The sequence below is a fragment of the Cryptotermes secundus genome, unplaced genomic scaffold, assembly GCF_002891405.2.
Source record: "Cryptotermes secundus unplaced genomic scaffold, Csec_1.0 scaffold391, whole genome shotgun sequence".
Taxonomy (NCBI): Eukaryota; Metazoa; Arthropoda; class Insecta; order Blattodea; family Kalotermitidae; genus Cryptotermes; species Cryptotermes secundus.
The window spans coordinates 1,698,371-1,722,215 of NW_019737394.1; the positions used below are offsets into that span (position 1 = coordinate 1,698,371).

Genomic DNA, 23,845 nt, shown 5'->3' on the forward strand with positions numbered 1-23,845 from the left:
TCTTAATCTCCTCTCCTTGGGTCTCACGAACAACCTCCATTTAACTTGCTTACACAAACTTTCAAATGTGAAGATGTAGGCAGCACATTCCTCCGAAATGTCTGTGTCCACCAACAAAACTACATGGCACACAACTCAGAAGACCACAATCTTAAAAATAGCAGCATTTTGCGTTTTGTGAAATGAATTTCATTTCTGAAGCTCTGATAACAGAATTTCAAGAGCCAACACATTTCAATATATCAACGGTTAGTTGACAAGCCAGTTTTCATACAAAAGGAATGCTGTAAAATGTCAAATAAAAAAAATGGTTTATAGCTCAAATGAGCCAGCAGTAAGAATAATCTTAAAAAATATGTACATCAAATTTTACCATCATAGCATGTTTCTCATAGGAAGTTATAACCCTTTTTTCTATTTATAATCTGAATCAACGTGGGTACTTTCACACCTAGCTTGCAGCTAAAGATAAAAGTATGATGCCACCCACCTTTATCCTGCAACTGGGCCATGTTATGAAGCCTCCTTACAAGACAAGGTTCAATGCTTTCACCAAACCCTTCAGTAACATCCTCTCTCTTCCCAAGCTCACGTTCCAGTTCTGTGACTTGAGACCTAGCTGCTCGCAAATCTGACTCCAGGACTTCCTTAATAATTTTCAGTTTTGCCAGCTGTTCCTGTAGGAGCACACATTCTTTTTCCTTCACTTCAACATTTTCCAGTTGCTTTAGAAGTTCATCCTTTCTTTTAACTTCAACATCTAGTTGGTTAGTCAGAATATTCACTTTCTCCTTCAACAACATTACTGCATCATGTGTAATCTGAACAGTTCTAGGCAAAGTGCCTGAGAGACCAAGTATAGCCACTGCTTCAGCTTTCAACCTTTCCAGGCAGCTGTCAAGTTCCGAGCGGAAATCCAAAGACACATCTCTGTTCCTCTCTATGTAATCCAATAAGTTATCTTCATCAATAAGGCTGATAATACTTGATGCATCAGGAGCAAAATGAACCCTATGAGTTCCATGGGCTGAAATGCTACTTCTTTCTGTAAGGGGTATAAGGGAATGATCAAAGCTGTGTGATGTCACTGACACCTCATCACAAATGACCTGATCTTGTGGCATTAATATCTCATTCCTTTGTGGGCTTCTTACAGTGGATTCTACTGAGAAAGTCTCTCCATTTTTAATGCTACTGCTGTCATTTCTTGTTTCTGTATTATCATCAGACTTACTGCATACATTTTCAGGAACACATGGAAGTGTTTGGTCTTTCATTTCATTGTTGTTCTTGCTCAATTCTCCACTATTCTTTGAAGCTACTGGCTCAAACTTTAGCAGTTCTCCAATAAGAGTATTGTTTAACTCATCTTCACAAACATTGAGGTAAGCAACCAGTTCTCGCAACAGGTACCTCAAGGTATCAGTTATTTTTCTTAGACAGTCCCTGTGAATAAGTTATATATATTGCAATACACACTGTCAACAAGCAAAGACACAAATTTGCAGTCTAATGCAATTAACAGAATTATGATAGAGGCAAACTGTATATTGGTGAGAAGCATAAAGTAGCTACAATGTATTGCTTGTTATAGAAGTTAACTAAAAGCCAGACATTTTTACTTGATTTAGTACCAGGTTAAAAATCTGAATCTGCAAAATGTTCTATAAGCCCACATATGCTTTGGACTTTTATATTTACTTCAGAAATTAAAATTATTAAAACATATTAATTGCTGTTTTTATACATAATAAGCAGTCCACAAGCTGGTAAAGCTGACCTTACAATAATGGTAAAGTATGGTTTACAGTAAACTGTATCTTTCAGAAGTCGCAAGGTCCAGTCTATTGCAAAAGTTGATTATATAAAGGACACTTATGTCTTACATTAACATAACCTATTCTACCCATGTAATTCAATATTATAAGCTACATGCATATATTTTTAACTAAATTCTTACTCTGTTTTTCCAGGCAATAAATGCAAGTTTTTAAATAAATCATGAATATCATTTAAACAGCAATTAAACACAATAAGTTGCGAACATACAATATCATTCCATTTTGACCCATCATACCTTTCTCTGATCAGCTGCTCCAGATCTGTATCCAGGACTGAGACAGCATTCTCTGTTCCAACAGCTGAGCTATCTCCCAATTTAATTTGCATTGCAAGCTTAGTCTTCTCCAACTGAAATAAAAAAGCTTATTTAAATAGAGACTGAGCCCCTGTTTATGCTAATCATTTTAAATGTTAAGGCTCCACTTGGGAGGCAGGATAAAGAAGGGAAAGTAATGTTAAAATGGATCTTACAGAAACAGGAGATGAGGTATGTGACCTGAAACCAAATGGCTCAAGAAAGTGTTCACTGAATGGCTTTTGTAGGGCTGCACTAACAGTGAACCTTCTGGTTTCAAAACAGAGGTCCAAGAGGTGAGTACCTATAAATATGATGGTTCTTATAAAAGTGTATATTATTCATATAAAGAACAAAACTTAAGTGCTTAGGCTTTAATACATGGTTCAAATATTCAACTGTTTCAGACCTTATCCATAAAACACTTTTGTGAAGTTCAGTGAATAAAACCGAAAATGTTGTACACAGTGACAGTATTAATAGTTAATAGAAAGCACACAATTCCAGAATGTCACCAAAATGTGGCACAGAGAAGGCCTAAAACAGTTAAATACTAGAACCACATGCAACAGGATGAAGTACTACAGTATTTAATCTACAGCAAAAATATCTGAAGTATCAGAACACTTTTTCCCATACAGCCATGAAAAGTTAATACAGTTGGATTTGAATTTCTCACAGAGGTAAAAAAAAAAAAAAAAAAAAAAAAAAAAAAAAAAAAAAAAAAAAAAAAAAAAAAAAAAAAAAAACTTTTGAGCTGAAATACCAGATAGTTTGGAGAAAGCCTGAAATTTCTGAGGAATGTACCATCTCCATGTTCAGGGTCAGAGTAAGACAAGTAGGAAATCTTCAGAAGTAGGCAGCTTAGTTTACCACCTGCTTCTGCTAATTTCTTGCTTTGCTTACTCTTCAGCCCTGAAGATGGAGGTGATGCATTCCTCTGGAACATTGGGCCTTATTCAAACTACATGTAACTTAGATGATTTAGTATCATATGAAAGGGCACATTAAAGGTAATGGCTTAGTTACTGCTATGCTTAAGCCCATCATAAATACATACAGCAGGAAAGGAGGTAAGTCCCCATACATTACACACAGAGATATGAGTGATCAACTTTGTAGTGAAAAGGAGGCTGAACCAGTCTGGATGTAATGGAAAACAGAAAACCACTGTGATTCAGCCTACTGGCTCAGCTATCTCAGCTCCAAAGTCAACACATCATACAATAAAAAAGGTTAACTCAACAAAAATAACACAGGAATGCAAACAAAAGAACAAGCAACACTGACGCACCTGAATGATTTGCAACTTCAGTGATTGTAACTCTTGCAATGTACTGTCTATAGAAGTGTCTTTGTTAGTAAAGGTCGAGTCAAACTTCTGTGTTAGTAGTGCCAACTCCTGGTCTAGGAATTCCTGGTAGACATAACAGTTGCCAAAATAACAGTGGGTGCATATCTGCATGCAAGACATTGTTGTTAACAATAAATATATAGTACGACAATTATACAAGTTTAATCAAGCACACATGCTAAGTATTTATAGTTAATGGGGAGAAAATAATGCAACAGTGATAGAAAGGCTTTGTAACTGCATTAGGAGTCTACACTATAGCACACTTTCAGCCAATAAAGATACAATCACATGGAAAAAAACAAGCAGTTAATGACTCAATATATAAAATAAATAAACAAATAAATAAATCCATCAAAAGTTCCTGCTGATTCCTTCATGACAGTCATTTGCTAGCCTTCAGTGAATCAGAAACTGAGGCAACCTACAGTCCTGGGATGAACTTGATGAAATCTAATTTGCATAAACTACTGGGCTACAATTTATGTTTAATTTTAACCCTGAGACCAGCAGTGAAGCGAGCAAACTGGCTCATAAGGAAGAGATCAAACTCCACCACAACAATATAAACGGGGGGAAGAGTCTTTCCTGAGCAGAATGTGAAATATCTTCCCAGTTTCCGAAGGAAAAGAAGTTCCTCACCATGGACAAACTACTTACTTCCTCCTACATGAAATTCATCTGCTCAGGCCCTTGAGAAAGAAAAGGACTGATTCTTCACCCCAAACTTCCTGTCCTCATGGCCTTGAAAAGGGCACACAATTCCATTCGTCCTAAGATCACAGTCTTCTGGGCTGTGATACTAGGTGGTTTTGCAGACAGATACCAATGTTTCAGAGGAACATCCTACCACCATCTTCAGGGTTAAAGTGGGTAGGTTCAGAAACAGGCTTAGCTGTATACAGAAGTTACTCAGGATGGGGGATGGGGGGGGTCATGAGATCCAAGGAGAGAGGGTAAAGAAGGGACTCCAGGCCCAGCCAATGGGAAGAAATTGACAAAAACAGCCATAACATCTAAAAGTTTGTGACAATGGTAAATTAATACAATTATTGTGTTTCTAGACATTATCCACTGTCTTGTTTTTATTTAAAACACACAACATTTCAGAGACTGGATTCTGTCTCCACCTTCAGGTGGAACCTACTCAGCTGGCCCCAATCAAAAGCGCTAGTCCCTATCTTGGGACACCAGCACCAATATGAGATTGGGATACAGCCATTTCTGAACATATGTTCAGGATGTTGTATTTTAGCGTCCTATTGCACTGATTCATATTCATAATGTGTATCTATTAACAGCCTTCAAGTGCATACAATCCACTTACCACTTCTACACTACATGTTTGGGCAGTATGCTGCCATCTTCAGGTGTATCGATCCATCAACGATTTCACTGCTTGCCTTTATGTCCATTTACAAATAATATTAAATTTGTATATGTCCTTATATAATAATAAAGTTTATGTATTTAAAACTTGTTAAAACCTATTATCTCATACATCATATTTTAAATTCGTGTGTATTATTGATCATCCACATGGGTGTTGTTTTTCTTTTTATGTTTCTAATGTTGTGTGTATATTATGTCTTATGATGTGTGGATCACAGTCCTTGATCATCCTCCATATTCACCAGATTTGGCTCCAGCAGATTTCTGGTTGTTCCCAAAAGTTAAGTTGGTGATGAAAGGAGACCGTCACGAAACCATCCAGGACATACAAATGGAATCTACCACAGTTTTAAATGTGATTCCACAAAAGGAGTACAGTGACTGTTTTCAAAAACTTTTCAATTGATTCCAGCTATGTACTGATTCAGAAGGAGACTATTTTGAATAAAAAGAGTGAAATTTTGAAAATAATTCAAATCTTGTATTTCTAATGAACATGGTCCTAACAGAACCCGGACACACTGTGTAAGTGACAATCACTGCAATGGCACCACACACACTCACCAACAGCAAAAAAATTAAAAAACTCACCATGAAACCAAAAAATCATGGCAATCATATTCTGGGACAGGAAGGGACCACTTCCTGTCAATTTTTTGCCTCAAGGAGACACTATCAATGCTGCTGTTTACTGTGAGATGCTGAAGAAACTGTGTTGGGCTATTCAAAACAAGCAGAGAGAAATGCTGATGCGAGGAGTCTGCATACTGCATAACAACACCCGACCACACACTGCCTGTGCCACACAGGAGTTGTTGCAGTCCTTCAAGTGGGAAGTATTGGCCCATCCACCACAAAGCCCAGACCTTGCACCAAGTGACTATCACTTCTTTTCTAAATTGAAGGGAAGCTGGCTGGAAAGACTTTTTCAGACAATGATGAAGTTCAAGACACAGTGATGATATGGCTAAGAGGGCAGGCAGGAGATTTCTATGATACTGGAATAAAAAAAAACTCATTCCAAGGCTCACTAAATGCATTGCGATCCATGGTGACTATGGTGAAAAGTAAATATAGGTGTTGTAAAAGTGCTAAAAGTGAATTAAAAAAATAATTACAAATATTTTCTGGACCTTGCATCCTTACTTTCCAAATAACCATCATACACAACATGCTCCTTTGGAACACTGGTACATGCCCACATAACCATATTGTGTCACAGCCCACAAGACCACATTCTTAACAGTTGCTGCTGCGTAAACCTCAAAATTTATAACCATTTTTCCTCAGGCTCCTGTCCTTGCCCCCCCCCTTACATGCACCCCCCCCCCNTATTTTGTATGATGAGTTGTTTTTTTTTACAGCTGATAGTTACATTTGAGCATCATTTAAAATATGATTTCTATTGGACCCATATGGAAAAAAACTGAAATGTTCTCAAGAAGTTAAAAGTGTAGATTCCAATACCAAATGTAACTGAAACAGTTTTGGATATGAAATATGCAGACAGACAGACAGAAAGAACTTCCCATTAATGCATTCATTTTACATGATTCATGCAAAGAATGCACAAAAATGCTGACAAAAAAATTTGAAAAAATAAATGGAGTGCAATATATATTCTGGAACATGATAATTCAGGATAACATGTTACATTACATCAACATTCTCCATACTGTCAAGCATTCACAGTATACCTCATGCTGTGTTGTTTCAGTGGCCATCTGCCCCTCCAGTACTTCTATGTCCTGACTGTACTTCTTTGTTAGAGACTGCAATTCCATCTCATGATCTTTCTTCAATCGTGCGACTTCGTTCGCATGCTCTTCTTTCAGAAGAGAAAGTTCTTCTTTATAATGAACAGTAAACTTCTCCTGAAGCTCAATCAGTTCTCTTGGGCAAGGAGTATCTTCAGATTCATTTGACAGAAGGGCCTAAGCAGGAATGCAATGCATGATATTAACGTGTATTTACACTTCACTTTCAATTTATTTTTGCTAATGTTCTATAAATGGTCAATCCAGTGAAAAACACAGAGCACCAGCAGGTGTCAAGCACCCAAGCAGATCTTGTATATAAAAGCCTAAGGTTTCTGTGAATGTCCTTGTTCTGTCCCTAACATGCATAAGTCAATATTGCTGGTAGCTGGTAGTTACAGAGTGGACTGCTAGATGAAAGTGATAGAGGTACTTATGCTTCAGCTAGTTCTGCAGTCTCAACCTGCACCAAAAACAAATTTCCAGTCTTGCTTAATGTGTATGTTCAATAGAACTGTAATTTAATGTATACAAGAGTGTATTGGTGGCAGGATTTTCTCTGGAGATTGTAGCTAGAGATAAGAACTGTTTATTTCAAAGGTTCTGCCCATTTGTTGCATTTGTGTTTCTTCACAATAATGTGGAGCTACATATTAATACAAGGGAAGATTACAAAATACACAGGGAAGAAAATGGAGTCCCTCATGGAAATGTCAAAATAACTGGTATTACTGAGCTTTATATAATGTCTGTCAATACTTATTTCATATCTGAAGACCAAATCACTCAGACTTGTGACTGTTACAGTTGGTCATGTTGTGACTGAATGAAATGGATCTTTGTCATTCAGTGCTGAACTAGACAATGACCACTGTGTAAGTCTGCTACCAGTTGAAAATAAGGGAAAGTGAAGTAATTCTGACTTTGTTTCTTATAGGTAAATTTTTGCCAAAAACATTTCATTTAGATACCAGCATCATTTGGTGCTGGTATCTAAATTCATTATTCCATGAATTTTAGTGCCTTAGCATAAATGCAGCTATCTTTCCAAAACTTTAACAGTTACATAGGTTAGGTACTTTTATGACTTTTTTTAAAAAAACTGATACCAAGACTTTCAATGGGCTTTACGAGTATGATAGTCACATAAATAAAAGTATTAACTGGATCATACTTTAATAATTTACCATACAACAATGTTCAGAAAAAGCAGTTACTTCTGCCTTGAATATCTATATCATTTACTAACATAAGTAAAAATTATCCTGCCATCTCTTGACATTCCAAGCTGTTTGCTGTTTGTAAATTATGATTTACCATGCAAATGTGAGAATAAATTCATCCTGAAACCAGTTAAATAAACATAAAATACATAGCTAATTACATAAATCTCTGTTCAATATAAGACATGAACATCCAACAATTAAAGCAGCACTGATTAATACAAATGTACAGACACATTTTAAATTAAACAATTACAGACCAAAATGATTTAAGAGATGTTAATCCTACATAGGTATTAAAAACATTTTTCACTTCACTCTTCCATCTTCTACCAATTAAGGCAATCAGATCTCAACCACTGTGACACCATAGAGCTACAAGCCATGGTTTGATAAGTGTGTGCTTTTATCCAGAGTAACAAGGAGACTATCCACAGAGAATGAGTGACATCTGTCCACCAGATAATACATGCAAATTCATCACTTAAAAATTACACAGCTGAAAATATTAGACAACACAAAATTAACAACAAAAACTTCAACAATAATTTATCAAAAGAACATACTGACTGATGGAATAACTTGACTCCTGACCAACTAAGTAACTGTTAAGGTTTCATACACTGTTATAACAAGTGAAATACAAAAAAATAAATAAAAAATAATAAAAAAATAAAATTAAATTAAATCAAATGCACAAGCTCTGACTATTGCTTTCACTATTTTTGTGACATACACAACAATAAACATCAAAGCACACATTTACTGAAGGCAGAAAAGAAGCCCCTACTGAAACACAACATGACATGACAGTCTGTTTCAGACCAAAGTTCACTAGTGACCTTCTATGAGTCTAAGGGTGCTATCAGCTGTTGACACAAATAATCTCTTCTACCAGTACAATAAGCAAGATGTGAATGTGTTATAGCATCTGTAGTGTGCACTGTGCCACATATGGTGGAATCTGAAAATAAGAAATGAGGGGCCTGACAGACCATTGGTCTTCTTATTCAAACACTGTAAAATATGAGGTAAGAGAGAATTTTAAAATATGAAACATAAACAAATTAAAACTGAAGACTGAATTACTGGGGTTTTGAACTTTGTCCATCATCTGGTATTCTAAAAAACACTTGATAACACAATGTTTTGGAAACTGGCATATCATACCTAGATAGTGCACAACATAAACATAAGTTTTTCACTAGACAGTTTAGCAAAAATGAAATACAGCAAGTTTCCTTTGTGTTCCATTTTTTCTCTGCAGATTCTGTTTCAGCTCAGTGTGCATGAGTGTGGGCACGCATGTGGTCATGCAGGCGCACTTGTACATTTATGTAACTTGTTTACTTTCCCTCACAGCACATGATACTGTTCATGAATATGATTCATTACAATTAATTTTCTGTAATTTTGAATTTACAAATGCTGTTCCCTTTTATTTTATACTGCAATCTTCTTAAGGTAAAGGTAAAGTTGTCTCTGTTAAGCACTAAGCAATGAAGACATATGGGGGAGTGGAGGTATAGATCGACATTTTCTTGACCTTGACACTAGTTGGAGATATGTGGTCAGCTTCATGCCCCGGCCACTTTACTCCCAGGAAAGATCTTCCAGTACTCATTGTATAGGAGGCTGGGTGGACCCCAGAGCCAGTCTGGACAACGTGAAGGAGTGAAAATTCTTGACTCCACAGAACTCAAACTCTGAGCTCTTAGTCGTCCAGCCCATAGCCAGTCATTATACCAACTACACTATCCTGGCTCCACTACAATCGTCTTGGTTGTTAAAACATGTAGTGTAACACATGATTACCTCATGCAGCACTATTTACCCATTGAATAACATAGTGTCAAAACCCACAAACCCACAGCATGAATCTTCCCCATATAAACACTAATATCTCTCTCTCTCTTGGTCTTCACAAGCACATAAACACATTCACACATGTCTTCTTGTATTCACTGGAAACTCCACTGTGTTTAGAACTGACCTGGTGGTAGATGTTTCTTGGCTGTATAGTATTTCTATATGTGCCACAAATTTTCCTTAACTATAACAAAATGCTCCGACTTTCTGTTGGCCTTTAAACATTCACAGCTTAAAATGATTAAAGTGACATTAGAAAAGGAAAATGCCTGAAGTGCCAGTAATCATTACATTCAGCTTACATATCTGACATAACCATCATTTTGGACTTTAAGTTCAAAACATCAGCATTATTCTCTGCAAATATAAGGTCTTCAAAAACGGGTTCTGGAAAAGTTTGAGTTGCCAGTACATACACTTAAATGTATAAGCACACACTTCCAAACATCAACAGAAAGGAACAGGCAGCAGGGAGTACCTGTATCTCCTCCTCCAGAGCTCTAGCAATGTCATGCTTTGCTTGTTCAACTTCATCATGCAGTCGTCCCTCGCAGTGGGCTCTCACCTGCTGCAGTTCACTTTCATGCATTTCCTTCATTTCTGAGATGGCGCTAGCAAACTTAGCATCCTACAGCAGCACACAGTAGGTCAAACACATAAGTCACTCACAAACACATATCAACACATGGACCCAAGTTTCACCATACATGCATACCTTCCATATTTCAGACTTGCCAAAAGGTTCAGAACAAACACTGCTGTTCAGCATTGAAGTGAATATCAATATTATGGTGAATTATGATACAAAGATTTAAATAAGTTCTCTGCTTAATATGTGTATTAAAAGCATTTATTTATTTTCATCTCCACTAAGTTGTACAGGACTGATTCTGAAATGACAGCATGGAAATGCAACCAGTCATGCTACAAAAACTCACTTCAAAATCTAAACCACTTTTTACTTATTCACTTTACAGGGGCCATAGTGGTATCAGTATAAGATACTGGATCTCTTTTATCAGGGGGTTCAGAATCTGATCCTTGGTCAAATCAGGCTGCCGTTGTTTCTGCTCACAGATTGAAATTTTAGTTACATTTCTATGATGAAAAAGCACTGAGAATATGAAGAATAACAGTTCCCACTTGCTGGCTTCAAGTCCATGTTAAGATGCATGTCCCTTCATGGACTATCACAGATCATCCTGTCACTGGGGATAAAAGAACCTGCCCTATGGGAACCCCCACATAGGAAATGGATTGTATACTGTTGCCTGTGCAGGAAGAGGCAAGAAAGGTTAACAGATATCACACATGGAGGCACTAGAAATTCTTACACATACTTCATGTCTTATGATCATTCACTTACTCACTCAGGGAGCTGAGCCCATCTTGAGAAGCCTCCAATTGTGCAGCTATTCAAGAATTTTCCCACCATTTTATGGTACCTGAAGGTTCATTACCATGTTCACAAGAGCCCTCCACTGGTCCCTATCCTGAGTCAGATCAATCCAATTGACACCATTACACCCTATCTCTCTAAGATCCATTTTAATATTGGTCCTCCCAGTGGTCTCTTTCCATCTGGCTTTCCTACCAATATTCTACATGCATTCCTCTTCTCCCTCATCTGTACTACATGCCCTGCCCATCTCATCTACATGTAAAACCAAGACAATCTGAGGAGTGTGAAAATTCACTTTTAATGTGTAAATTAATGTGTAATGTATATGGGCATTTTATTGATTTGAACTGTCATAGTATTAAAATGCACTTTTAGTGAACAACATATTCCTAAAGTCTTTTTAAAAATTCTATTATTGATGGATACGTTAGAACAAAATAGTTTCATGGGCACCCATACTCTTATCAGAATATTGTAAAATACTTCCCTCCTAACTGAATCATAGGCTTTCTTGAAGTCTATGAATAGGTCATGTACTGTCTCACTATACTCCCATTTTTTCTCCAGTATCTGATGAATGCAAGAGATCTGATCAGTTGTTGATTTGTTATGTCAAAATCCTCAATGATGATTCCAAATAGTTTCATCTATGTATGGACATAACCTTGAGAGAAGACTACTGGACACAATTTTGTATTAAGTTGATAGCAGTGACATCCCCCGATATTTACTACAGTCAGTTTTAACACCCTTCTTGTGAATTGGTACAATAGATTCCTTCTACTGAGCATGTAATTTTTCCTTATTCCAAATAGAATTAATTAGCTTATGGATCTTAGAACATAATATTTCGCCTCCTGCTTGAATAAGTTATGCCGGAATTTGGTCACTACCTGACGATTTATACCTTTCCAATTTTGCAATAGAAATTCCAACCTCAAAAGGACTAGGATCCAGTACTAACAGCTCAGCTGTATGTATTTCTATCTGCCGAACATCACTGACCCTATGTACATTGAATAACTGAGAGAAGTAGTTCCACCTAATCAAAATGTTGTAGGAATCTGCAAGCAGATCACCATTCTCATAGTTTACTAAGTTACTTCTTGGTTGGTAACCCCTCTTATTCACTTATTCCTCTACACAGGCCTCCAATGTTCTTATTCTTACTATTCATTGCAAGCTCATCAATTTTGTCTTTCAGATATTCCCTCTTTTTGTTCCTGAAATGCCTGCTGGTTTCACGTCTTATATTGTTTGGATAATCCTCATTTATTTCACTTGGATCTTGTAACCACTACAATTTGGCTTGTTTTCTTTGGTCTAATAATGGTGAGCATCGTTCATTGAACCATGGCCTATGCTTCTTCAGTTAATAATGTCCTAGACTCTCTTTGGCAGAAATTTTGATATTCTCTCTAATAGTTTCCCACGTCAGTTTCTAAGTTTTCCAAAACAGCGAACCTATTTGATATTAAACACGATACTGCTCTTCATCCTCTACCTCATTTAATTTCTTGTGAGTGAACCTCTCCATATGAACTCTGTGCATTGTTTGTTTGCTCACTGCCAGTCTTTCCCTAACCTTTGCCACCACTGGGTAGTGGTCAGTATCACAATCTGCTGCCTTGAATGATCGAACATCATGTATACTTGAATGTTTTCTCCTGTGTATCAAAATATTGTCAATTTGACTGCACATCTTCCCATCAGGAGAGATGAGGTCATTGGGTTTCTTTCAATTTACCTAATCCTTCCAGCCACACTATGGCCCTGGGGCCGACTCGGGCTCTAACAGAAAAGAGTACCAGGAATATTCTTGGAATGTTCTTGGGGGTAAAGGGCAGCCGGCGCATAAGGCTGACAACCTTGCCGCCATCTATGAGCCTATTGTCTAGATAATGTGGGAACCTCAACATCTCACGACCCTATTGGCCTCCATGGCCTGTTACAGGGATACATTTTCTTACTTCACAATGGTGGAACATTGTACTTTTGACAGTAAGATTTTCTGTTGTGGCAAAGTTTACTACTCTAACTCATTATTACTAATTTCATGTAAACTCTTATTTCCAACCACTGGTTTCAAAATGTCTTCCCTGCTTATTTTGGCATTGAAACCTCCTAACAAAATTTTCAAATGGTACTTCGGGAATTTATCAAATACAAGTTCTAGTTCTTTGTAGAACCTGTCCTTTATGTCATCAGTTTTATCTTCCAGTGAGGCATGAACTTTCACGACAATGATATTACACCTGCGACCTTTTACTAATATGTATGACATCCTATCACTAACGAATTCTACCTTCTTAACTGTTGGTTTGATTCTCTTATGTACGAAAAAACCTGTACCTAATTCATGATTTCCATTCCCCTTTCCATAGGTAAATGTACATATGCTGCTGGTTTGGTGCCACCTGCATCCCATCTGACCTCCTGTACTCCCACTAAATCTAACTTATACTTTGAGATTTCTTCTGCTACTGCCCTGCACGAACCTGCCCTATACATACTTCTTACATTCCAAGTGCCAAATCCCATGTCCATTTTCTTTTGCTCAGGTCGTTTATCCATAGAATCTGTCCAGGTCTGAGGCATCTTGTGATCTTTCATAACAAGCCTATTATTTACAGTGAGGAGTTGCTAGCCCTTTGCACAACCCCCAAGCTTGAGGACCACCTGTTGTCGGTTGTCCACGACTGCTTATTCAATATATTTGCAGTTTCCCTCCATACTTGGAGGGTGTCTCCTCAATCCGCAACCTGTGGACATGTCATGCCCTGGTGACAAGGGACCCACCTAACATGGCTTATGATCATTGCACTACATAAATCTGTTACTAAACTAGGAGTTCCTAATGTAGCAGTATGATCCTGCACCCATGTATACATCTGCAAGCATGCTGACTGATTATCAGATTATTAAAATACTGCAATAAGAACTGAAATTGTTAAATAAAACTCCACCATGCTACAAGAAATCAGCACTAGTACCAGAAATTGACAGTTGATCACCTTCACTAATACAGAATTTTCTTTATCTGTAATGGCAATTATGAACAACATTTCTCGCAATTTTTTTATATTATTTTATACTGATTTCAAATTTGAACAGCAGTATTTTTAATTCAGGATCCACTATTTTTATCAGTGGAACTACTTCTGGAACATTTGATTTTAAATTAAGTTATTAGATTAGTTATTCAAGAAACCATATAAACACATTAGTAATGATTACAAAGACACAAAACACAACACATAGCAACCTAAGCATTTTGCACATGCAACATTTAAAAGATAAGATTCACAAGTGGGAAATTTTCATCAACTTGTATGGGATTAAGAAGACAATATTGTTGAAAGAGTGTTAAGAGAGGGCTATGTGAGCTGTGCATGTGACGTTAGGTTCAGTTTTTCATGTCCCTATGGCTAAATTCCAGCATGAACCTAATGTTCAAAATGATGCTTCCACAAGACATTAGAACATGATGCTTCTATTCACACTCTTCTGGACAGCAGACAACTAATTAACTCCATACAGCAGATTCCTTCTTGAGAAGCCGACAGTTCCTCAACCACTCAAATAATCCTCAGCATTTTATAACATGAAGGTTCATTATTGTGTTCATTAGAGCCCATTACTAGTCCTTCTAACCTGAGCCAGATATGTCCAGTCCACAGCCTCCAACACATTTCTATATAAGATCTATTTTAATATTAGCACTAGAGAGTATATATTTACACACTGAAAATCAACTCCCAGACAAGACATTTTCTTTACGACTCTTTGGGAGCTCTCTCACTATCCAAAATTGTTCTAACCAACTCCCAGATAACTTAAAGGAAACAACACAGAATATCAACAAAGTATATGAAGGATTTGGGGTGCTGAATATTCTGTTCAAAATCAACCATTTCAGAGGAATAAGATGTAACCTCCATCTTCATGATTTGAACGATAAATCAAGCGTGGAACTAACATGAAGCAGGTAGCACACAGAGCTTCTTACACTCTGGGCCTTGGCCAGTGTCTGGACATTCTTAACACTTTATCATCACTACAATTTTAAACATAATTATTCATGTGTGGAATCATAGGCATTTTCAGATCAATGTTTGGAAAGTACAACACTTCATATTTTTATGATTCATAAATACTGAAAATAGATGAAAAATAACAGAAAAATAACTTCTTGCATCTCTGTTAAAACGATTACTGAATACTTGTATGATATCCATTAAAAAATCGCAAAGGAGTACAGTTATGTTCAAGGATGGAGAATATTTGAAAGTCTGCTGGCCAGACAAATATTTTGGTAACTTGAAAGAGAAAGAAAGTACTGAATGGCTGATGATTCCTGTCAGCTGACTTCATAAAAAATTTCTGATTCTAGCACACCAAGCTCAGAAATGATCCAACAAAATAAGTTAAAAGAATTTGGATGTGCTGTTCTGAGCAGCAGCATATGAACATTTACTGAATCGTGCACCATAAGCAATCATGGCTGAATATTATGTCTGGAGACCAGAGGCAAGTGAGACTGCTGATACTCCAGAAGTCCATTTGCAAACACCGAGTAAGAAGTAGTAACCACGCAATTCTTTTTGTCACCACTAGCAACCAGGCAACTGCATTTATTGACTCACAGCTATTAATATATGTATAGAATGCCCAAAAGTTATGTTCTTGCTTCTCCCCATCTGAGGTACATGTGGAACACTCCTCCTTGATTATGCTACTAATAATACGTGATCTGCATAAATCACAGAGTTCCTTATTGGGGAGTATCCTGTATTCCCCACCTGCTTCAAAGCTATTCGATCTGAACATAATCCTGAGCACTTAACTCTCAAATGAATCTTTCACCATTCAGACGCATACAACAGGAGCAACTTTACAGCAATTGGGCTAGTATGTACAATTATACCACTCTCCATTCAATATCCCTTCAATCTTTTAAGAAAGATCATCATAGTATAACAATTATTTTCTTAAAAATAACATCAGAACAAAATTACTTGATCATATGCTTAATATATACATGCACCAAGTTTGAATAACTGTTTAATGTATTCTCATACCACCTTTTCAGTAACATTATTTTTCAGAATAACTGAGAAATTATCAGAAGGTGACACATGGAGGAATCATACAAAAAAAAAGGACAAAAAATCAACAGATTCAGTTGTTAACAGAGTACATTATTATGATTTCAAAGGATTCATAAGCCATACCCAAACTCTAAATTAGTCAAGTGTTTTATTTTAATGTAATTTCTGTTTAACTCTGAGTACCTTCAAACTAAAATGAAATTATTAATCACTGTACTATGATCTTAGTTAATTGCAGGAATGAAACAGATTCATACAGAATCCCCAAGCAGCCCTGCTCTGTTCCCAAATAATAAACTCGCCCTGAACTGAATATATTCAGTAAATAAATTAGTAAACATAAATATGGAACCCACACTAGCACTAATTTGAAGACAGACAAAGCAGGAAACAGCACATGAATGTAATATGTACAGAAGAACAAGGTTCTCTTTAATAAAGCTTCAGAATCAGTACCTTCTCTCTGAGTTCATCTCGTAACTGCTGAATGGTGTGTAGTGCTGTTGTTTCTCTGACAGTTGTTGTGTCTAACTCCTCATCTCCATCAGTCTGATCTGTAGACACTCCTACTGTTGTCACATTCTTCGTGTGAATAATGCCCCCACCCTTCTCTTGCATGAGCCTAGAAATTTCCTCCTGTAAAGCCCCGATCTCCTGTTCATGTTTATCTCTCAGCTGCTGAAGCCATACTTCATGATGACATTCGTCCTGAGCGGCTTGAAGAGATGCCTCATGCTGCATTTTCAATGTCTGCAGATCCTGCTGATGTTGTTTTACAAAATCTAACATCATTTCTTTCTGATTTGCCATAAATTTGTCCTGAAAATTATAACAATTTTTTATTTAAGCTTATTGGTCCCCCTTGAAATAACTGGTTTTAACTTAATTATGCTGTATCAACTGTAGTGGTTATATGGGTCTAATGTTTGTATTTTCATTGAGCATTGTCCACAGATTAAAAATAAACAATGTTTTGGAGGTTGGCTGTCCTAGACTTCTGGTAAAAGAAAAGTGTAGGTAGTCTTATGGAGTCCACTGGATAAAGTTGTAACGCCTTTTAATGTGGGCTAGCAAATGAGCTCTACAGAGTACAGCCCTTTACCCAAGGAGAGCAAAATACCAAAATCTTATTCTGTCTCTTTCATAGATACACTAGACAGCCAATATCAAATTTCTGAGCATTTGTCTAGCTACTTCTCATTCAATTATCACATGAGGGTGAATCAGTAAATAGGTCGCAAATGGATACGCAACATGATATTCAAACCTGGAATAAGACCATGATTTATTTAATCCGTCTTGCAGTGCATACACTCATTTATCTCCTTCTCTCTCTCGCACTACATGTTTCGGCATAATAATGCCATCCTCAGGCATGTAGTGACGTGGATAAGTAAGCACCTGAGGATGGCATTATTATGCCGAAACATGTAGTGCGAGAGAGAGAAGGAGATAAATGAGTGTATGCACTGCAAGACGGATTAAATAAATCATGGACTTAAATCAGTGCAACAGGACGCTAAAATATAACATCTGGAATAAGACATTTATTTTCTGACATATCCTCCACAAACAGTCATACATTTGTCCCACTCTTTATCAGTGCATCGAAAACCTCAGCACAGAGATCTTTTGACTGTTGTCTCAGCCACTTGTACACCTCTGTTTCAACTTCTTTGTCATCAGCAAAACATTTGCCACCAAGGTGGTTTTTTGGCGAACCAAAGAGATGGAAGTCACAAGAGGCCAAGTCAAGGCTTTAATGCGGATATTAAAGAAGTTCCCACTGTAGTTCTTCAATTCTATCCTGGATTATACAGGCTGCTTGGGGTCTGGCACTGTCATGATGAAACAGTACCCCCCTTACAAGTTATCCTGACCGTTTTCTGTGAGTGCACTTAAAGCTTCAAAAGAATTTCAATATAAGATGCAGAATTCACATTTTCACCATGCTTCTGAAAACAGGCTAACAGTACTCCCTGAAATTCCAAAAAACATGGTAAGCATAACCTTCCCAGCTGATGGTGTACATGTAACCTTAAACTTTTTGGCTGAAGGTGAACTGGGATGTTTCCACTGCATTGAAGCACACTCTGATTTGTGTTGGTAGTGATGCACCCATGATTTGGCCCCAGTAACAATTCTGTTAAGTATATCTTCTCCTTCATCTACATACCATAAGAGACATTGCAAGGACAGACCCATGTGGTTCATTTTTTCTTCAATCCTTCAGTTCTCGGGGAAACCACTATGCACACACTTTTCAAAACTTCAAACAATCATGCATTATGCTCTATGCTAAATGATGGGAACACCCTAGTGCAGTTGGTACACTGTCTGTTGTTAACCCTCTGTCAACTCAAATCAACTCTTCCACCTACTACACAGTTGCTTCTGTCGCAATTTCAATAGGGCGACCTGGCTGTGCATCATCTGCAACTTCCAAACGTCCTTGAGAGAATTTCTCAACCCTGTTGTGAACCACTTTACACAACAAACACATCCCACCATAAAGAGGAAACATTTCTTTATTAATATTCTTTGCAGTGAGTCCTTTTGTCCACAGGAAACACACAACAGATCCCTGCTCTTTGGTACTACAACATCAAGCAGAGTCAACCATCTTGACTACTGAAACCAACCTCTGAACATGCACATGCACTTCTATTATGTAGACTGTCATGAAGGTGGACTCTGCTGCTACCTTGTGATACATACAGAAAACCTGATACGTCCATTACAACTGTTTTACTTCCATTTGGGACCTATTTACTGACTCTCCCTCATATTCCTCCCATATGAGTGATCTGATAAGTAATGTCACATGTTGGCGTGTGTGTAACGTGACAAATAACTTCACGTAGGTCAAGGATGTAGCAAATATTTATTCTCCTTCGCTTTTACACTTATACACTTTACAATGTCACAATTAACCCTTCTGTTGTAGTCACTTCTTGACTTCATTTGGTGAATGCTAGACTTCAACTCACTACAGCGGCTGCTACATTTCAACTACTCGTAATTCTTAACTGCCTCAACAAGTCAAATTCAAAGTCACACTGCGACTGACGGTCAGTCAGTCTGTCTGTCTTGGTGTAGAGCCCCGGCTCGGGCTCATAACTGCCTCAACACTGACGAGTACTCTCGTTATGTAGCTTCTGCACTGACCACACAGAAAACGTGTTTACCGATTGCCTAGCAACAGTCACTGCACGGACTCCCCTGTTGCGTGACATCACAGCCTAGCGGGGAGGGGTGTTTAATGAGTGCTGTTACGCAATAAACACTCGTTGTTACGGATATTTCTACACAACAGTCTCAACCATTTCCATTGTTTCGTTGCTCAGCAATGGGCAACATATAACATGTTACAGTATGTTAGCATCTGAGGCAAGAACTACTATAAATTAATGCAGCAAGTATCATCATTGTTTGGATAAAGCAGTAAACCATAAACATAAGCATTTATATCCTGCATGTAGGTAAACTTCACTATGGTTAAACATACCTGCTCTTCTTCTGCACTTTTCTTCCATATATTTGTAAGTTCATCGAACTGTTCTGCCATTATTTTCCTTTCAGCTTCAGTTCTTGTTTCTAATTCCTTGGCATGCTTTTCTTGCATTTCATATCTCAGTTCAGTCAATTTCTTCTGGTATTCTTCTTCATATTGCTGTCTTACATCTGTGTGGATCTTGTGCTCCAGATCAACCTACAGAAGCAACCATAAGAACAGAGTACACAAACCAATGAGCACAGCACATTTGCATCAGTATGTAGTTTCTTTAATAGAAGGTAATTTTTCAAATGCTGGATCAATTTTTTTTTGGATCTGAGTTTCTCACTGCAGTGATTATGATAAGTACAGTCTTCTGGGATGTCTGCTGTGCAGCTCTCCACACCACCTACTTCCTCTGGTTTTCCTGCCTGACTTACTCTTTGGCCCTGAAAACTGAGGTGATATGGTCATCTCAAAAGTCAGGATATCTCCCAATTACACAAGAAGTACTCTTTGCTAAATCAATTTTTTGTCATTAGTCAAATTCACACCAATAGGTACAGAACAAAAACCAAACAATTAAGCTTTGAACTTCAGAAGATAGATTTTCTCAGCTACTCCTCAGTTAACACATCTTAATGCACAATTTTATGTACATCTATTGTGTTAACCAAGGATGTAACTGAAACACACATGTGTATTATCTAAAAGTAAAACATCATTATGACAGTATTTGCATCCAGAAAAACTTCCTTACAATACAGTAGAACTGAAGTACTTGTTTCCTTATTGATTTACTAATACTTTATCATCTGAACAAGTTATATAGCAACAAATAGTTTGTTTCTGTGAGTGACTGGGAAGGGAAGAGAAGGTGGTAGTGGCAGTGGTAGTGAAAATAGGAACCTCAACTGCTGGTGACAGGCTATTCTTCATCAAAGGTCTTTCCTGCAGCGTTATACTAAGGTAGCCATTACCATGATATGTGCATTACCATAATACAAAATTATCCTCACCTTCTGAAGAACAGGATCATTAATTGCTCTTCCAGTCTGATCAACAAATGAATCCTTCAGTTTCTGAATATCTCTAACATGTTTACTCAGAAGTTCAGACTTTGTGGCTACAACATGCTCTTCTTCCCCTTGTTTCATTCTGTAAGTAAGATGTTCTATTTGCTTTTTCAAGTCATCTTCATACATGTCCTTCAATATCTCCAGTTCCTTTCTGTGCTCATCTACCATTTCCATCCGAACCTTCTCAAGTTCCTTTCCACATTCTAGATGAACAGTATTTTCACCCTTGGCAGATTCCAGTTGCAATTTTTCTTTCAGATTCTGGATTTCCTTTGCATGTTTCGATTCTATATTTTGTATTTCAGTTTTATGGGTATTAGATAAATCTCTTACTAAATCTTCTACCTTTGACTCATACTCCTCCCTTAACACCTCCATTTCATTTTGATACTTCTCTTCCAGTTCAAGCTTGACTGTCTCCAGCTGGTCTCGATATTCCACAAGACGTTTCTCAAAGTCTTTTTGATAATTTTCTTCCAAATCCCTGAAAACATTAGTGCATTAAAGTATGTCAAAGTCTTGGCACCAGCTTTTTGCTTTCATGGCAAGACAGATAAGAATGATTGGATTTGAATTTTTGGAAGTCCAAACAGTTTCATCTGGCATTGTCAGTTTGCACACATGAAAATACTCCATTCTGGCTAAGAGCATGTTCATTATACTTAATATTGGTAGCTCTCATTAAAGTTTATTGATGAAAATTTTAGACTGCATTAGGAAATTTGAATTATCATTGTAAATGATGTTCCATATTTGGAGTCAAAATTGATACCATTCAGTCAATCATACCTACCACTTCAAATAATGACCAAACAATTTTCTTAAAAAATACTACATCAAATAATAATCAGATGAATGTTTCAGATAACTGTCATGGCACTCAATGTGAGAGCAATGCCAACCCTTTCACTTCCTTCTCTGGGACTGGTCACTTACTTGTGCTTTGTCCATATCTGACAAAGGCAGAACAGTAACACACCATGATAGAACAAAATATATGTCTTTCAGAATGGACTTTCAACACAGATTTTTTCAACACAAACCAGTGCATACAAATACCTTCTGTGAATCCATGGCAGCACATACATAATTTTCTACTCATTTCCTTGCCATGAAATACCACAAATCACTGAAAAACTGTGAGAAATGGCCTAAGCCAGCAAGAGAGTTGCTGGGAGTGAAGGTATTAAGTCATACACAGACCCTTCACATGATGAGACATTTTGAGAAAACTTCTGTAAATGTCTGAAGCTCCCCACACCTCTGTATGGTCAGTTGAAGCGCAATGAACTGTGATGTATGCAGAGAGGACATTTCCGAGACATCACAGGTAAAAGGTAATGCTAAAGTTGTCCCTGTGCTTATATAATTAAGCACTATGCCATGAAGGTGTATGGGAGAGTGGATGTATAGATCCACATTTTCTTGACTGTGGCACTAGCTAGAGGTGAATGGTCAGCTTCATGCCCCAGCCACTTTACTCCCAGGGAAATAGCCCCCGGTACCCATTAGATAGGAGGTCAGGTCGACCCCACAGCCAGTCTGGACAACTTGGAGAAGAGAAAATTCTTTGCCCTATTGGGACTCGAACTCCGACCCCTTGGTCACCCAGCCCATAGCTAGTAGCTATACCGACTACACTAAAAGAAAAATTAACACTGTTCTCGGGTTTCAAACCACACGTCACAGAAATGCTGTTCTCATTCAAGTTTTCAAAACTGGAAAGTTTATACATCCCTCAGCAACTAATTAACGAATGCCATGGCACATGAATTTACTTCAACAGTTGATATTTATTCAGCCATTTAAATATTCCCTACTGCATATCTTGCCATTGTGATATACAACTAGCAAAAATTAGGTCTTACTTAAAGCTGGGCTCCACAGAGTATGAGTCACAAATGTGTGTGAGAGCTGTAAGATGCTGGCTGCTGTCTCCCCCAGCATAGTACATTTCAGAAACAAGATCTTCATTCTCTAAGCCAGAGCTGCTCCCAGAGAGTTTCCGGCTATGCTGATTGAACACTTCCTCTGAATAGCTGAAATATACATAAATGTTATCTCATTTACAGTTCCCACATCCCCCTCACATGAAGATCAGATCATGGTTTCTGCTGGCAGCAAACTAGGACATAGTCAACCCACTGCAATACAGTTTCACCAATTATTAAAGAACTTACTGGCATAAAAGGAAAATCAATATATCCAAAAATTAGTTCATGAATATGAACCTGAAGGACATGACAGAGGCATCCATGGATTTGATGGAGGACCAGTTTAAACACTTTTATATTTACATTTTCAACATTTCCAAATGCCATCTTATGGGCTATATTTACAGCTGGAACAGGTTAGACAGTCCAATCAAAAAAGGTAGACTGACTGAATGACCAACATACTGACTGACTGAATAACTAACTAACTAGTTCCAAGCAGATGATTCATTCTTGAGAAGCCAATAGTTATTAAGCCACTGAAGAAATTCCTAACATTTTATGAAACCCAAATGTTCATTACCATGTTCACATGAGCCCACTGCTGGTCTCTTTCCTGAATAAGTGCATTTTGCTGCCACCAACACGCGTTACACATGGATACCAGGATGGATCTAACAGAATCATCATAAAATAAAAATGCTGAATAAATAACCACTGGGAAGATGAGGACATCATTCCAGGTAAAGAGGCAGGATTACTTACTTACTTACTTACTTACTTATGGAGCTGAGCCCTTCTGGAGGAGAAGCCAATCTGCCGCTACTCAAGAATTTCCCAGCATTTTATGGAACCCAAAGGTTCATTACCGTGTTCACAAGAGCCCTCCACTGGTCCCTATCCTGAGCCAGATCAATCCAATCCATACCATCCCATCCTATCTCTCTAAGATCCATTTTAACATTGTCCACCCACCTATGCCTTGGTCTTCCCAGTGGTCTCATTCCTTCTGGCTTTCCCACCAATATCCTACATACATTCCTTTTCTCTCCCATTCATGCTACATGCCCTGCCTACCTCATCCTCCTTGA

At 37.6% G+C, this 23,845-nt stretch overlaps 1 protein-coding gene across 14 annotated transcripts in view; it reads right to left on the reverse strand.

Annotated features, from left to right (window-relative positions):
* LOC111870311 (A-kinase anchor protein 9) overlaps positions 1–23,845 on the reverse strand; it is a 193,618-nt gene that overhangs the window by 101,517 nt on the left and 68,256 nt on the right. For 12 of the 14 annotated variants that reach the window (XM_033753790.1, XM_033753798.1, XM_033753792.1 and 9 more), the window contains 8 exons: positions 22,689–22,859; positions 20,761–21,304; positions 19,754–19,957; positions 16,702–17,064; positions 10,211–10,360; positions 6,581–6,817; positions 2,078–2,190; positions 491–1,446 (listed from right to left, as the gene is read on the reverse strand). In XM_033753790.1, coding sequence (XP_033609681.1) covers positions 491–1,446; positions 2,078–2,190; positions 6,581–6,817; positions 10,211–10,360; positions 16,702–17,064; positions 19,754–19,957; positions 20,761–21,304; positions 22,689–22,859 — 2,738 coding nt within the window. The remainder of the gene's footprint in view (positions 1–490; positions 1,447–2,077; positions 2,191–6,580; positions 6,818–10,210; positions 10,361–16,701; positions 17,065–19,753; positions 19,958–20,760; positions 21,305–22,688; positions 22,860–23,845) is intronic. The other 2 variants (XM_033753797.1, XM_033753802.1) reach the window with 2 other exon arrangements.